Genomic DNA, 18008 nt, shown 5'->3' with positions numbered 1-18008 from the left:
GGCCAGTCTAATTTGATGAGGATCAGAATTTCAGAGAAGGTTATGCATAAGAACTTTTATTTTCAAGCTGGTTATAAGCAGCAGATGGAGAGATGGGATATCAATAGCCTGTCCCATGGATAAGCCTTACACTATCAACTGAAGAGAAGTGACTTTTCTACAAGTTGTAAGCGATGAGATTAGAATTACAGGTAGTGGTGGTGAGTAGTGTGGTGTTAGATGCACAAAAGCTGGCTATACATGGGTCTGTTTTTTCGAACTGGGTGAATTCCCCCATCCACATGAGTGAGATGGATAGAGGAATCCTCTCTGCTGTGCTTTTGTATTCTGACAGCAAGGACGACATCATAATACACTGGTCAGTGCTGCTGGACTTCGATCCATCTATGGCCAGCTTAAGGTGTAACATTAAATTTAAACTATTGGTTTTTTTTAAATACTGTGGCAGGTTTTGGACAGAGAGGGCAATAGTTAGGGCAGAAAGGTTTATTAGATTGAGCGAAATCTAGCAAATATCTTTGCAGATTAGGGTGGTTGGGCGTACTTTACACAGAGATCAGCAACACATCAATACATTAAAGTCAGTTTATATTACTCAGTTGTTTTTTTATGACCCACACTAATCTGCACACACATTGTATTTGATCACTAAATGAACCTACAAAATAAATTCATAATAAAATACTGTATGGTACTTGTAGGTTTAAATAAGCACTAACCAGATTTATTTTGTTTTCGCTTAGGACTGCCAATCGATGACGAGTAGTCATTATGAGATGAGTCCATGCCATTCCTGTCCCTCCAGTTATCAGAGTCACTGCCATTGCCCAGCTGTTCCCTACTATTTGACCGGGACAGGGACATTGAAGGCGCCTGTAAGAAGCAATGTAGAAAAACAGATTATACAGTTTTCCAACAATCTCTTTTAGAATGGATCACCAATAAGAGAACACTACCATACCATTCCTAGCACAATGAATACCTGGTACTAAACCTCTGAGCTGGAAGTCCATACAGTTTGCATACACGAAATACAGGTAATCAACATTATTTACTTTTGCTTATTAAAAAGTAAAAAGCATTAGTTAGAACAGGAATTGAGACTAAATGTTCCAGACACAGTGTAATAAAAACTAATATTCTATTGGAAGTGAGACAGGCTTAAAACAGATGGAACAATAAGGCTGCAGGCAGTAGGAAATGTCTGGAATTTACTGCTGCCTGCAGCCTTATTGTTCCATCTGTCATCAGAACAGGAAATATGAAATCTTCATAAAAAGCTAAGGGGGGCTCTTCGCAACAGAATACAGGTATTATTTAAAATGGGACACAGTATTTAAAGGCTAATTGAATTTCCAGTTTAAAATCAGCTTCCAGAGCATCAAAGAAAATTATATGCCAAGTCTTACAGATAATTTTCTTTAGAAAGTAGCCACAGCCTGTGTAGAATTACCTGTCCCCTGCCAAAATGCTGTACATAAGGTACCTTGCTTTTTCTCTGCAGAAGGTCCAACATGTCCCTTGCTAAGTGAGAGCTGGAGCTTTCTAATCAGCAAAGCTCATTATTCTTGCTGAATGCTGAGCTATAGCTGTGATCACTCAAGAGACCACTGATTCTACAGAGAGAGCAAGGGCCCTTCAAGCTGCAGGGAGTAGACTTTTCCATTCACCTTTGTTTCCATGCACCTAGAATTTATTTAGCTTTAAAACTTCAGCTGTGCTTTAAAACCCAACAGATTTTAACCCTGTCTTACTCTATCAAAAACTGGAAAAAATGCCCATAGCCAAGATTTAATGCAGCCACCGTCATGACGCAATCAGCACCCAGTCCGGCCAATTATGGTCAGACTGAGAACCCGTCATATCTAGAGCAATGTGTGATCTCTTTAGACACCTCAAAAAACAACTGATCTTGGAGAATAATACATTATCTAGGATGGATTTCCCAAACTAACTGCAATTAGATAAGACTGGCCCAGAAGGGCAATAAAAAAAAAGTGTATGTTATCTATCTATCTATCTATCTATCGATAGATAGATAGATAGATAGATAGATAGATAGATAGATAGATAGATAGATAGATAGATAGATAGATGGATAGATAGATAGATAGATATATAGATTTTTATTTTTTTTTGCCTTTCAGAATCAAAATTTTATATGGGACACTATACTACAAAATACTCTCACAAAATGCGAGCTGCTGAATTGCAAACAAGATTTGTTCATTTGCACACACAAAAAAAATATTTTTCCTAACAAATGTATTCAAAACCATGTTCAAAAATTAATACACCCCAATGAAAGTCTTAGGAGCAAAGCTAAATTTTAGACAACCAAATCCTAACAAGAATTCAACTACAGGTGAGTCTAATTATTCATTAAACATGTATCCAGCAGACAGTTGATGAGTTAAGTTAACACCTCGATGGGAGCGAAAAGGTTGAAAAAGGTTGATGAAAATCACCATGCAAGTTCACTCCAGTTAGCTAAAGAAGTAGAAAGCCAAACTGGGGTGATGGTTTCCCATGACACAATATGGGGTACACTGCAGAAGAATGGCATGCATGGGTGTCGTCCATGAAGGAAGCTCTCCTAAAGCCCATGCACAAAAAAGCCCAATTAGAATTTGCCAGGGCCCATGCTGAAAAAAGAAAAAGACTACTCTGGAGCGATGAGACCAAGATAAATGTTTTTGGAACTGATGGCTTTAAAACTGTATGGTGTCGCAAAGGTGAAGAGCACAAAGAAAAATGCAAGATGCCTACAGTGAAACATGGTGGTGGCAGTGTCCTTCTGTGGGGTTGCATGCTGGTGGTGTGGGGGATCTGCATTTCATTGATGGTATCATGATTTCACAGATGTACTGCTCTATATTGAAAGAGAAGATGCTACCATCACTCCGTAAAAATGAGGAAGGGTTGTAACCCCAAACAATCTTCCTTTATAGTAGACGCCACCTCATTTTGCCTCAAACACAATTACTTCACATTCAACCACGATTTCTACTTACAAACTCAAGGTACAGCCATGGGAGCCAACTTTGCACCCTCATATGCCAACTTGACTATGAGTTTCTGGGAGGACAAACACATATGGCACAACAATCCCTTTGCCGCCCACATCATCTTTTACGGCCGTTACATAGATGACATTATCGTCATCTGGGATGGACCAATATCACACGTAGACCAGTTCGTAACCCATTGCAATTCAAATCCTTTTGGACTGTCCTTCACCTCCACTCACCACAAACATACTCTTGTATTCCTAGATCTCGAATTATACCATGACAATCTCCAAATATTAACAAAAAACCACTTCAAACCTGTATCTGGCAACTCATACCTCCACTTCAACAGCTGCCACCACCCCAAATGGATCCAAAATATACCTAAAGGACAATTCTGTCGTCTCAGACAAAACTGCACCACAGATTCAGATTACAATCTCCAGAGTGACATTCTAATAAAGAAATTCCTAGACAAAGGTTACCCACACAAGCTAGTAGATGAGGCCAACTCCTTCTACCACAAGGGTAGACCCCAAACACACAATAACACACAGCCTCCCAACCAGGTCAGATTTATAACCAAATTCCACAACAACTTTCACAAAATGGAGTCTATCATCAATAGACATTGGCCGATACTACTACAGGATCCACATTTAATAGACATCTTAGATAAAAAAACAAAATACACCTACCGCAAAGCCATCAACCTTAAAAACAAGATTGCCCCCAGCAAATACAACCCACCCACCAACACACTCAACACAATCTGCCTCATACCCATTGTCGGCATGTATAGATGCAACAAAGCGCTATGCAAAACTTGCCAATTCGTTAAACACGGACAAAAAAACTTCACCACAAAAGGAAAAACCTATTCATTCAAAGAATTTTACAACTGCTCCACTGATCATGTGATCTATTGTATATCCTGCCCTTGCGGCCTCCTATATGTGGGACGAACCATCAGACCCCTCCGCGCCAGGTTTGGCGAGCACAGACGTCTTATTGAAGATGGTAAAGACAAACATAGCGTCCCCCGCCACTTCCTTGAATATCACCAAAAATCCACTTATGGCCTACAAGTATGGGTCTTAGAATCCATACACAACAATCTCTCTGAGTCTGATCGTTTCAAAAAACTCTGTTCACAAGAAACTTATTGGATATTTACATTAGATACATTGTCCCCTGGCGGACTCAACGAGGAATTAGACATTAACACTATACTATAAACACTACAATCTCCCATTCACAGCCACTCAACACTCACAATGATACTTCCCCCCCCCCCCCTTTCTTTATAAAATTATTATTATTTTTTTTTTTAATCGAATTTTTTATCGAATTTTTTTTTTTTTTTTTTTTAATCCAATTTTTAGTTTATTATTTATAACCTTTTGTTCATTATTTATATTTTATTCTATTTTTTACAATTTTTTACAATGTAATTTACTTTTTATAATGTCATCTGCATGTATTATTACCAATATGTTTATCATCTTGCAATCATGCTGTATCATCTTGCAATCATGCTGTATTACCACAAAATATCTGCTCACTACTGTTACATAATTGATGTGCCAGTGCTGCAAGGTGAACATTTTACCCCACTAATCTCCCAGAATATAATTTTTTTTTTTTTTTTTTTTCTTCCGTTTTCTTATTTATTACATCCTCTCTTTTTTCCATTTGGTTTCCTTTTACCCCCCAGTTAACATCCATGACTTTACACTATTCACCTGACAGCAATGGTCAATCACTGGTTAATTGGTTAATTGATCAATTAGACTCACGTTCCCTATATATTCACCCCTGTTCATCCACTTCCCCCTGCTTGAAAAAGGAGTGCACTTCCACCTTCCACAACCAGTGCATGCTCCGAAACGCGTCACAGTGCACCCTGGGATCTGACGTCATCACGGCCACGCCGCCGCTACGTTCCAGCGTGCGTTCCATCCGGCTTTGAGGGAGGACGTGCATGAAGGCTTGCCTCACCGCTGTTCCCCCTCCAGCCACCACGCTGTTCCAGCCGAGAGCTGACCTCCCCACATCGCAGAGAGATGACGGCTCTTCACCCGGGTTACCACCCCACCGTTAACTATTGTTAACCACGGTTTTTATGCTCATGATTACTTCACACATGTGAGTGTTTCTACATTTAGACTTGAATTAAAAGACTAATTGCACTTAGAGGCGCTTCTCTCCTTTTTCTCATCTACAGAAGTTGCTACAGCTTATTTGGAAGCCTTGCCCTCAGTGCCACACGGAATCCTACGCTCTTCATACAGTAGCCACTAATACCACCATCACCCATACTACCATTTCCCAGGACTTTGCAGTGTTTGCGCTGTTACAACCCTTCCTCATTTTTTCTGAATCATTTTGTGCTCATGTAGCAGTACCAGCAGCATCCACTCACTTAGTCCTCCACATGTACATGCCTGTGCATAGGTTGGCAAACATATGTGTGTTTAATGTGCATATATGTGTACATACATGTATACCTAGACATTTATTTGTAGTATTTAGTTATTTGGTCGTTTTCTGTAATTTGACCATCATCATTATGATTTAATATTTTTTAACTCATTGTATTACCAACACTATTTTACTCATTCACTACTCCATAACTAATTGTCAATTAACCACTCTCTCCTTTCCCTTTTTTTTTTTTTTTTTTTCTCTCAAACAATTTTGATACAATCTATTTTTGACACAATTCAATCATTTTTCAATTATTATATATATATATATTTTTTTTTTTATTTATTTTTTTTTCCTTCCCCTCTCTCATACACCACTGAATACTTATCCATCCATTCACCTTCATCATGGAGCTACTCCATGATATTGAGGCAATCAGATACGATATCCTAGACAATTTCTTTACCCTCTTTCCATCTGATTTATTTTCTGATCTTGTCATATTACCAAGGAAGACACGTTATCTCTTTGGGGGCAAATTTAAAAAATTAGAAAGACTCATTTCCATCGCCAACCACCAATGGTGGGACAAATTCTTCCTCAATCAATATCTTACATACAAGATTACCCCTAGAGGCCTGAGAATCTTAAAGGCCTGCCCCTTCTTGGATCCTACAAACCACAAAAATTGGCAAAATCTCTCTGAATTTTGTACCACCAAGTGGATAGAAGTCATCATCTCCCAAAGAGAGAACAAATTCCAACAGCATACACATCACATCCAAATCATGTTACAAGAATTCCTAGACAGCGGACACAAATTACCCACACAGTGGCTAAAAACTCTAAAAAAGAACACCAAACATCAAGAGAACCTCATAGTATCAAACAAAATTGCCAAATTTAAAAGAGATCTAGATGACTATAACCACAATAGAGTTTTCACTTGGAAAAATCACAGCATCCCCGCCCTCATGGATTTAGTCCTCCCCCGCACATCTAGAACACCACAACAACATACCACACCACGACAACCCATCCCCCCTCTCATTCAAACACGATTCACCAAATCATATCCCACACAACACACCAATCACTTCAACCACAAAAGCTTGCACAATAAAGACACACCCAAGTCTCGCCCCAACACTAAAACACCTCCCAATAACACTTCCACAAACCAACAACAAAAAAACCCTATAAATATACCTCAGACCATCACCACCCCTATACCCATAACTGGTGACACCACACCTAATGGCACTCAGATTCCCATCACCCACACAAACACCCCTCAACCCCTATCCCCATCCACCGATGCCCATACTGTCATCACCCTTGGCCTTCCGATTTCGAACAATCATCTTAACCCCACTCTCATTTCTGCTCACCACTCCCCCACCAACACCTCACCGTCTTTTTTAGGTCAAAATCCCCCCCACGGAAAAAGAAAACACACAGAGGCTGTAGGGGGGACGAAATAAACACCGCAACACACACCAAACACAAACACCGCAAACTGTAAAAATCTTCAACTTATCCAACCATCAACTATCACAAACTGAAATCTCTCTGCTCAATCACGGTCTAAACTTTGCCCCAACTTATTCACACTATTCAAAGACCTGAATAAATTTATACGCAATCTCACCTTAAAAAGATTCTTTCACATTCAATCCAAAAAAACTCAGCCTACAGCCATTTCACCTGATACAGACAATATCAACCCCTCAACCCCATCTGACTCAGACGCCTTAGACATATTAGAACAATTATTTGCTGAGTCTCACCCTGATGATGGCCCACCTTTAGATTTTACACTCACTTCACAACTTTTATACCCCCCACCTGTGGCCCACACTACGCTCAGACCCAAATCAGTATTCAATCCCACACATTCTAAGGGCCCCTACCTGGAAAGTTTTTATAGAGTAGTCTACTCGGAATTCATCAAATTGTGCAATCCCAACCAGCACCATTCCGCCTCTAATCTACCAAACACTGTAAAAAAATCCATTACCACTTTATCAAACAATAAGGACATTATTATCAAGCCCGCCGATAAAGGCGGCGGCATTGTACTTCTTAATACCACTGACTACATAGACGAAGCCCTCAGACTCCTCTCAGACACATCCACGTATACCAAATTAACTAAAGACCCACTACCCGAATTCAAACAGGACGCACTACTACTAACGAACACAGCCTTACTTGATGGTGTCATCACCAAGCAGGAAGCCTCTTTTCTATCTAAAGACTTCTACAACACCCCGTATTTTTACTTTCTCCCCAAAGTACACAAAAATCCAAATAATCCCCCAGGAAGACCAATCATAGCGGCCACAGGGAGCATTACCAGCGGTTTCTCCCAATATATCGACCACTTCCTACAACCCCTTGCACAGGCTCAACACTCATATATCCGGGACAGCGGACACTTGCTAGAATTACTCCAAACATACTCCTGGGAACCCGACTATTGTTGGGTCTCGTTAGATGTCTGCTCCCTATACACCTCGACACCCCATGATGTAGGCATCACCGCCATCCAGCATTATCTATCCTTGGATCCATCACTCAACCCCAAACAATCTTCCTTTATAGTAGACGCCACCTCATTTTGCCTCAAACACAATTACTTCACATTCAACCACGATTTCTACTTACAAACTCAAGGTACAGCCATGGGAGCCAACTTTGCACCCTCATATGCCAACTTGACTATGAGTTTCTGGGAGGACAAACACATATGGCACAACAATCCCTTTGCCGCCCACATCATCTTTTACGGCCGTTACATAGATGACATTATCGTCATCTGGGATGGACCAATATCACACGTAGACCAGTTCGTAACCCATTGCAATTCAAATCCTTTTGGACTGTCCTTCACCTCCACTCACCACAAACATACTCTTGTATTCCTAGATCTCGAATTATACCATGACAATCTCCAAATATTAACAAAAAACCACTTCAAACCCGTATCTGGCAACTCATACCTCCACTTCAACAGCTGCCACCACCCCAAATGGATCCAAAATATACCTAAAGGACAATTCTGTCGTCTCAGACAAAACTGCACCACAGATTCAGATTACAATCTCCAGAGTGACATTCTAATAAAGAAATTCCTAGACAAAGGTTACCCACACAAGCTAGTAGATGAGGCCAACTCCTTCTACCACAAGGGTAGACCCCAAACACACAATAACACACAGCCTCCCAACCAGGTCAGATTTATAACCAAATTCCACAACAACTTTCACAAAATGGAGTCTATCATCAATAGACATTGGCCGATACTACTACAGGATCCACATTTAATAGACATCTTAGATAAAAAAACAAAATACACCTACCGCAAAGCCATCAACCTTAAAAACAAGATTGCCCCCAGCAAATACAACCCACCCACCAACACACTCAACACAATCTGCCTCATACCCATTGTCGGCATGTATAGATGCAACAAAGCGCTATGCAAAACTTGCCAATTCGTTAAACACGGACAAAAAAACTTCACCACAAAAGGAAAAACCTATTCATTCAAAGAATTTTACAACTGCTCCACTGATCATGTGATCTATTGTATATCCTGCCCTTGCGGCCTCCTATATGTGGGACGAACCATCAGACCCCTCCGCGCCAGGTTTGGCGAGCACAGACGTCTTATTGAAGATGGTAAAGACAAACATAGCGTCCCCCGCCACTTCCTTGAATATCACCAAAAATCCATTGATGGCCTACAAGTATGGGTCTTAGAATCCATACACAACAATCTCTCTGAGTCTGATCGTTTCAAAAAACTCTGTTCACAAGAAACTTATTGGATATTTACATTAGATACATTGTCCCCAGGCGGACTCAACGAGGAACTAGACATTAACACTATACTATAAACACTACAATCTCCCATTCACAGCCACTCAACACTCAAAATGATACTTCCCCCCCCCCCCTTTCTTTATAAAATTATTATTATTATTTTTTATTTTTTTTTTTTTAATCAAATTTTTTAATCAAATTTTTTATCGAATTTTTTTTTTTTTTTTTTTTTTTAATCCAATTTTTAGTTTATTATTTATAACCTTTTGTTCATTATTTATATTTTATTCTATTTTTTACAATTTTTTACAATGTAATTTACTTTTTATAATGTCATCTGCATGTATTATTACCAATATGTTTATCATCTTGCAATCATGCTGTATCATCTTGCAAGCATGCTGTATTACCACTAAATATCTGCTCACTACTGTTACATAATTGATGTGCCAGTGCTGCAAGGTGAACATTTTACCCCACTAATCTCCCAGAACATAATTTTTTTTTTTTCTTTTTTTTTTTTTTTTTTTTTTTCTCTTTCGTCTTCCGTTTTCTTATTTATTACATCCTCTCTTTTTTCCATTTGGTTTCCTTTTACCCCCCAGTTAACATCCATGACTTTACACTATTCACCTGACAGCAATGGTCAATCACTGGTTAATTGGTTAATTGATCAATTAGACTCACGTTCCCTATATATTCACCCCTGTTCATCCACTTCCCCCTGCTTGAAAAAGGAGTGCACTTCCGCCTTCCACGGCCAGTGCATGCTCCGAAACGCGTTGCAGTGCACCCTGGGATCTGACGTCATCACGGCCACGCCGCCGCTATGTTCCAGCGTGCGTTCCATCCGGCTTTGAGGGAGGACGTGCATGAAGGCTGGCCTCACCGCTGTTCCCCCTCCAGCCACCACGCTGTTCCAGCCGAGAGCTGACCTCCCCACATCGCAGAGAGATGACGGCTCTTCACCCGGGTTACCACCCCACCGTTAACTATTGTTAACCACGGTTTTTATGCTCATGATTACTTCACACACGTGAGTGTTTCTACATTTAGACTTGAATTAAAAGACTTATTGCACTTAGAGGCGCTTCTCTCCTTTTTCTTACCATCACTCCGTACCCTTGGTTGTCGTGCACTTTTCCCACATGACAATGATCCAAAAACACACATCTAAAGACACTGCTGCATTTCTGAAGAACAGGGTAAAAGTGATTCAGTGGCCAAGTATGTCTCTTGATCTGAACCCAACTGAACACCTATGGGGAATTCTGAAGAGACAAGCTGAGCATCACTCTCTATCCAGCATCCAGGCTCTAAAAGAGGTTGTTCTTGAAGAATAGAAAAAGATAGATGTTGCAATATGTCGCCAACTTGTTCATTCCATGCCTAGATGACTGTAAGGTGCTGTCCTTACAAATCACGAAGGTCATACAAAATACTTGATGTAGTAGTTTTTGTTGTGGGGTGTATTCATTTTTACATCTACTAATTTGAGTAAAATTGAAGATTCTGTAATCTAATTTATATTATTAACCTTACTTTCATGTAAACAGCTAAACAAATGTTCTATAAAACTCAATTTTGTTAACATTTTGGAAATTGTTCTTGTGTTCATCGAGACATTGATTAAAATCTTACTTTTCAAAAAGGGGTGTACTCATTTATATCCTGAGCACTGTGTGTATGTGTAATTAATAAATTATCATATAAACATACTGTATTACAACAAAGCTGTAATAAGGTATATTTTATCACACAAAGAACATAACACAATAAAAGATGCAATTGGAAAGAGCCGATTGGCTGAAATCTTCTTCCAAACTCGTGCGGTGTCCAATCATGCACACTCCTCGAACCCAGAAGAAAGGTCCAACATACAGGAACATGATTGTGCCTGAGACCGTAGCCCTTTATATTGATTACTGGTCAGACTGCTACCTCTTCAGTCTATTGGTCATTGCCTAGCAGGTTCCACTATAGTGTGTTCTATCAGTATTTAAGGCTGGGCGCTCTTGTATACCGATTTATGGCTGTATATAATTTTGTGTGTTTTTGTATTCCAGGAGCCCTTGGTGTGTAGGTGGATTAGGTGTCCATCTAGCGGGTGCTGGAGGGTCAGGAAAGTCAGTGGGCTGGCGATTCACCCTCAGCTCCTCTCTCTCCTTCTGGGAGGAGGGTGATAGGGCGGGTGGGTTTTCCAAATGAGGGGTGCTTTGTGGGTTCAGCGGGGTTGGTGGGTGGTTGGAAGTGGGGAGGGTGGGGGGTGGATGAGGTTGGTTCTAGGGGGGTTTTACCATCGGGGTTGTCTAGACCCATTGGACACTTGTGCTATCCTTAGTGTTTCACATGAAGGGCCCCCCTTGTTCCCGGAGGTAGGGGTCCTTGTGATGTTGGATTTGTATGCCATATCTCCTATGCTATATATTGTGTTTGTTGAATAATAAACTATTTTGAGATTAGCTTATAGGTGTGCAGCCTTTTTTCTTTGTTTTTTGTTGTCTACGGTTAAAACCAGCACTCCCAAACTACAGGTAAAGGGTCTTTAAAGATTGCCGTTTAGCGCTAATTAATGCTTTGTAAAGCCTACCGATGATTCCTGGACATGTGTCCCAGAAGTCAAGATTCCACAATATGCTTGTGCTTAGGGTCACAAAGCTGACTGCTAGTGTTAATGCTTGATTGAAATGGGATACCTCATATGTCGTACTCATGGTTGGCTTGTATGATACATGATTTGCACGTCTTAGTTCTTTTATGGTCTCTGCAGGCATGGATTTGGAGAATCCCAGTCCACTCCAAGTGTTTGTTGGAGTTCTGACTTCTGTTACTACAGGTTTCTTCAGCATTGCTGTGGCAGGGAAGGAGAAAAAAGAAAAAAATATTGTTTTAACTGTGCTTAGTATAAAAAGAGGCATCATGACAGCAGAAGCCATCTTCCTGCAGCTGTCATAACACAATGTAGTCAATAAAAAAAAAAAAACGTTAAAACATCTTTGTACCATTTGTATAATACCTAAAAATGCACTTTTAACAGTTCTGTCCAATTATCTTAAAACAAAGGTATGAACAATAAAGATAAGCGCAATTATTAAAATAGTGTACCAAAATGCCTCATATGGCTTTAAACAAAGTAAAAATTATTTAGGTAGGCAAATTAGAATTACTGTCGTGGTGACAGGCACATATCAAAACTGCTAAATTCAGTCTGAACATCTAGGTTTAAATGATTTCTGTTTATTAAAGGGTTTAGCTCACTGTTGTATATTTTAAATAATTTCTAAAGACACCATGCATTCTACGCCATAAAAATACTATCTTTCAAAATCATTACATTTAAATAGATTAATATTTCTATCACTTGCATACATGTTTTTCTCTGCTTACCTTTCGTTGCCAACAACTTCTTTTGTTCATAATCATAGGCCTTAAAAGAAAGAATTGCGTTAAAGTGCATATATATCTACTTGAATGGACGATAATCTATAGAGTTTAAAAACTATGCTGATTTGCAATGAAACAAATACCAGTAACTCAGCATGGTCTGTTTATGCTACACAATGTTGTGTTATTGTACCCATGTGCAATATCTCTACGTAGATCTACACTGTGTTTGTAGAAGATCAATATACATTACATTACTGCGCAAAGTACTCAGATCAATACTTAAAAGTTCATTAAACCAGCTTTATATTTCCTCATGGGGGAAATCAGGTGCAAAACAACAAACAGTTGAATCTGCAAAAGATATTTATTTAAATACCGATTCCCTGGTTAAGTCATACCTAAACAGATTTTTTATGAAAAGCTCTCTTTCCTCTAACCAGTCTTACATGTTTTCATAGAGATGGGACAGCCACAGGAATTTTTCAGGAATAACATTCACTCAAACATCACTTTTAAATGCTCACCATGGTGGTGGTTAGGGCACTTTTCTCAAATCTGCCTGGGTACTTTGTTATGCCTCACTAATGCTTGTAGACTTTATATAAATTCTATCACCTACATTAGGGGTCTCCAAACTTTAGAAACAAAGGGTCCGTTTACTGCCCTTCAAACTTTGGGGGGGGGGGGCAGTGGGAGCAGAATTTGCCCTAGCATCAGTGGGGGTAAGCAATGCTATTGGCTTGGTGGTTAATGGGAGTGAAACCATTAACCATTGGTGTCAGTGGGAGGTATAGAGCCCCATCATTGCGGTCAGTGGAAAAATGGTGCCTCATAATTGGTGTCAGTGGGAGAATTAGTTCCCCATCTCTGGTTGAATGAATAGCAGCCCATCTTTGGTGTCAGTGGAAGGAATAGTGTCCCATCATTGGTGTCAGTAGAAGGAATAGTGCCACAAAGGCAAGCAAAGGGCCACATCCAGCCTGCAGGCCAACGTTTTGAGAGCCCTGACCTACATGAATAAGTTGCTACAACCTAATATCTTTTACCTGTTTCCTTCCCACAATTCCTCCCTTCACTGTATTCAACTCTCTTGCCTTATAAAACTTGATCTACAATTCACAGTGAAGTTGCCCACAGAATAAAGGCAGCAATGGGGCAGTAACAAAAGAAAAAATCTTTTTCCCCAAAGCACACATACATGCTTTTATCCAATGGCCATATCTGACACACTCAAGCTCTTAGCTTGCGTTCACATATACTGAATCAGAAAATGGCCTATCACCTGTAAGTTTCCAGCTAATGAAGCTTTTCCTTTGAAGCAAGTAGAGTCATCTGCTGCTTGGCACAACTGTCACCCACAAAAGAAGAAACGGTGCCCATCTAAGGTTTAAGTAACTCAGTTTGTCATAAACATAACTGCATGAACTGATTTTAGCTTGATTGGTTATGATTTTCATTTCTACATATACTCGTAAACCTTCAAAGTCATCTCAGGAATAAAAGTTTAGAGTTGTTTGGCTCATCACGATGGTTTTCCTCAGTTATGCCAAGGATGATCTCCAGCTCTCCTTCTCCCTATGACTAAACATGTACAGGTGGGCAAGTCTTAACAAAAAAAAAAAAATCTCTAGGTGGCTGGATCATGCCCACAAGGTCAACCATAATCGGATATCTTTGGAAAGCAGTAAGCTGCCCATAGGTATCAGTGAAGAGCTAGATGTGCATGCACGATTTGACTGCCTTCTATCTTTTAGGTCAGTCACTCCAATAAACAAAGAGTCACAGGGGTGTCAATGTTTAGCGCAATGGAAACAGAAACAAATGGCACTGTGTGCAGACAGACTTGATGCCAGGGACAACAGCAGAAGTAATCTAAGGATTTCTACTCTGCTTAACAACTTTGTACTTTGAGAACACTAATTTGAGGCCATCATTAGCTGCTCCATAGACACTGAATCATCACCCAATCTGGTAAAAATATGCCAGACCAGGAGACTGTCATTTAACATCTATGGGTATCTATAGAAATATACACATTTATCCTCTAGTGCTAGTGATGGAGGTAAACAGGTGTTTACTGGCTTACTTCATTTAGAATTGTGGTTAAGGGATGTTAAAAACTGGCAGCTGAGCCGGAAAGGTGACTACTATCTGAAAATATTTTATTGAAAACCTATGACTGTCTAAATACTTTCAATGCTGGAAATGTTAAAGACCCCAGGGGAGTGTATCTTTTCTGTGATGGTGCTCATTTCTGGTATTTCTCTTTCCACAACCAATAGTTTGGCAATTTGGGGGGTTTTTTTATCGCTATTTTGTCAAAGAACCCTACTAGTTTTGAGATGAGGTATGGAAGCCGTAGGAGATCAATGACAAAGATAATTACCTGCATATTTGTAAAGGAAGACTGTGAATTAAGCCGTACCCTCTCTGAGTTCTGCTGAGCAGCTCGTTCGGCGGCTCGCTCACTTCCAGGAGCCTTCTTGTCTGTCAGTGGGCCATCTGCTGAACTCATCTCTGAATCTGAAAGTAACCTTTCACTACTACTGTAAAAAAGCAAAAGGATAAAAAAAATTATATTAAACAAATCTGAGTTAAATTTTATTTATGCATGTTCATGCCCCTTTTATTGAGCCAATGCCTATGACCACTGTTATTCTATACATCATAAAACACCTTATTCCATATTTTCTCTCAAAAGGCTATTAACGAATTAGGAGAGAATATTGCAACAGGACTGCTTCTGGTAACAGTAGTTCTTGAATGTCATGTATCTACTTTATTTAGACCCACTTGAAATATATCAAACCGGTTTATTCCAGAGAACAAGCATAATGGGGAAAATAAAATATACAAAAGCAGCCAAATTGGCAAATGTCTATAAAATAAACCAAAGTACCTAAATAGCAAAATAAACCAAAGTAGTTAATTAGCAATCATCTTTTGATCTGACAACAGTAAAGTGCAATCTGGCTGATCTCTTTGTAAATCATAAACTTCTTCATCACCGTACATATAAAAAAAACTAGAACAAGCCTATTCCAGCCAGAACTTACTGTAGATGTGAGTTCTTAGTGCCTTGTAGTAATTCCACTGTCTGCCTCTTAGCACAGGGTGCTTTGACTGAACTCAGCATCTGTTTGAGATCATTGGTATTCGCAGAGTGAGATGGACTTCTTGGCATCCCTACTTCCACAAAGGCATCGTTACCACCTACCGAATACAAAAAATAAAAAGCTGAAAAAAGGATATGCAGAACACAAAACTGGAATGGTAGATGAGGATCAGGCAGTGTGAACAGTCATGATAAGGTCCCTCATACTTTTCATTTTTTTTGTTTCAAAAAGGATCCAGCAGATTTTAATCATCCAAAATTTATTGTAACCAGTCCTTGGATAAACACAAGTGCTAATGCTATACTACCAAATGCTTGTTACATCCATAGACACAAAATAATATTCAGAAAGGATAGGCTAATATGGCTATCTCCTTATGCTGCTTTAGACTATAACAGGACAAAATGAGAGTTGGTTAACATTTTTTTTCAGGTGGCCATTTTTTTTTTGAGACAGCATTTAAATTGGTCTGTGATCTTCTTAGCACAGTGTCAGATTTTTTGTATATCAATCTGTTCTCGGTCAGCAGTGGGCAATATGCAACCACAGACACTTTGATAAATGAGGCCCATTATCAGAAGAAATGAGCACATACAGACTTGGAAACACCACAACAAAGAAAGAACATCTATAACACACCTTCTGAGTCTGACTTTGTGTTTGTTTGGACAGGTGAGCTGCAGTTGTTCGATGGCCTGGCTGTCTCAGGTAGGTGTGCGTTAATTACTTTGTCTCCCAGAGATGATGTAGATATTGAGCCATATTTCATGTTTGAAGACTGCAACAGTAAAAACATGCCAGGATAATTTTAATGTGAATGTCAAACATGTACTACAAAAGCAGAATATACTGTTACTGCACCAACAACTAACAATGTGAAAAAATTATTGACCAAGGAAATGTTTACAGAACATTAGAATATCATGAGAACGATATACAGCACTGAGCAAACCTTGCACAGTGCTGAGAAAACCTTTTGGCGCTATATAAATACTGTATAATAATAATAATATACACATAAATCCAGAAGGGTTACATGGTTTTCAAGCAATGGAAAGTACAGGTGATGACCTTTGCAGCCAACGAGAAACATCACTTTTTTTTTTATGTTATGAAGATTTTTGGTGAAAAAGGCAGGACAAATACAAGGAATTCAGCAAAGATGGAATCAAAATGTCCTGTGTAAGAACAACCCATTCTACAGCGATCAAACACATGCAAAAAACAGAGTATATGCAAATGGTGGGCCTGTTTAGATCACTTGGAGTGTTTAAGAGTAAGAAAAAGAACTTCTGACCAACTAGCAACTTCTATTTGTTTGTTATTGTACTTATTGTTACTGACTTTTACAATTAGGCAAAGACCTACTTTCACATGACCATTTAACGCTGATGCGACTTTCTTGCATTCAGAGTGCATGCCGTTCATATGTACATCAACTGGTGTTAGCCCAGGAGGAGGAGATGGTGTATTTTGGCCATAGTTTGGCACTCCAGACAGCAGAAAGCTAGTCAATGTAGCTTGTGCAGCAGATGGCATCATCATATGTGGTATTGCAGAAAACCCTAAAAAAAAAAAATATATATATATATATATATACCACTAGTTTAATTAAGAGAAATCAGTGTCAATCTGTAGTGCTAGTCATCTCCATGTAGAAATCTCAGCATCTACTCCACTGGCTGCAATTAAGCAGCTACTGAACAAGCTGCTGTGTAATGAAGACACTTAATAGGCTGGAAATATACACTATATTGCCAAAAGTATTGGGGCACCCCTCTAAATCATTGGATTCAGCTGTTCCAATCACCTTCACGGTCACAGGTTCATACAATCAAGCACCTAGGCATGCAGACTCCTCCTAAAAACATTTGAAAAAGAATGGGTCACTCTCAGGAACTAAGTGAATCCAAGCGTGGTACTGTGACAGGTTGCCACCTGTGCAATAAGTCCATCTGTGGAATTTCCTGGCTACTACATATCCCACAGTTAACTGTTAGTGGTATTATAATAAAGTGGAATCAACTGGGAACAGCAACTTAGCCACAAAGTGGTAGGCCACATAAAATAACAGAGCGTGACTAGCGCGTGCTGAAGTGCACAGTGTGTAGAAGTCGCCAACTCTCTGCAGAGTCAATAGCTAAAGACCTCCAAACTTCATGTGGCCTTCAGATTACCACAACAGAGTCTATGCACAACAGTGCATAGACAGCTTCATGGAATGGGTTTCCAT

General features: G+C 39.5%; 1 protein-coding gene across 4 annotated transcripts in view; it reads right to left on the bottom strand.

Annotated features, from left to right (window-relative positions):
• The window catches only part of BICC1 (BicC family RNA binding protein 1), a 333531-nt gene that overhangs the window by 20837 nt on the left and 294686 nt on the right, over window positions 1-18008 (bottom strand). For 2 of the 4 annotated variants that reach the window (XM_089683147.1, XM_089683149.1), the window contains exons 12-18: window positions 17144-17340; window positions 16415-16553; window positions 15716-15872; window positions 15046-15205; window positions 12660-12699; window positions 11969-12123; window positions 720-873 (exon numbers count right to left, since the gene is read on the bottom strand). In XM_089683147.1, the coding sequence (XP_089539273.1) occupies window positions 720-873; window positions 11969-12123; window positions 12660-12699; window positions 15046-15205; window positions 15716-15872; window positions 16415-16553; window positions 17144-17340 (1002 nt within the window). The remainder of the gene's footprint in view (window positions 1-719; window positions 874-11968; window positions 12124-12659; window positions 12700-15045; window positions 15206-15715; window positions 15873-16414; window positions 16554-17143; window positions 17341-18008) is intronic. The other 2 variants (XM_089683150.1, XM_089683148.1) reach the window with 2 other exon arrangements.

Source organism: Staurois parvus, unplaced genomic scaffold (genome assembly GCF_062004578.1).
Source record: "Staurois parvus isolate SC_StPar_1 unplaced genomic scaffold, SC_StPar_1.0 ptg000303l, whole genome shotgun sequence".
Classification (NCBI taxonomy): domain Eukaryota; kingdom Metazoa; phylum Chordata; class Amphibia; order Anura; family Ranidae; genus Staurois; species Staurois parvus.
This window is presented reverse-complemented; position numbering and strand designations above follow the sequence as displayed.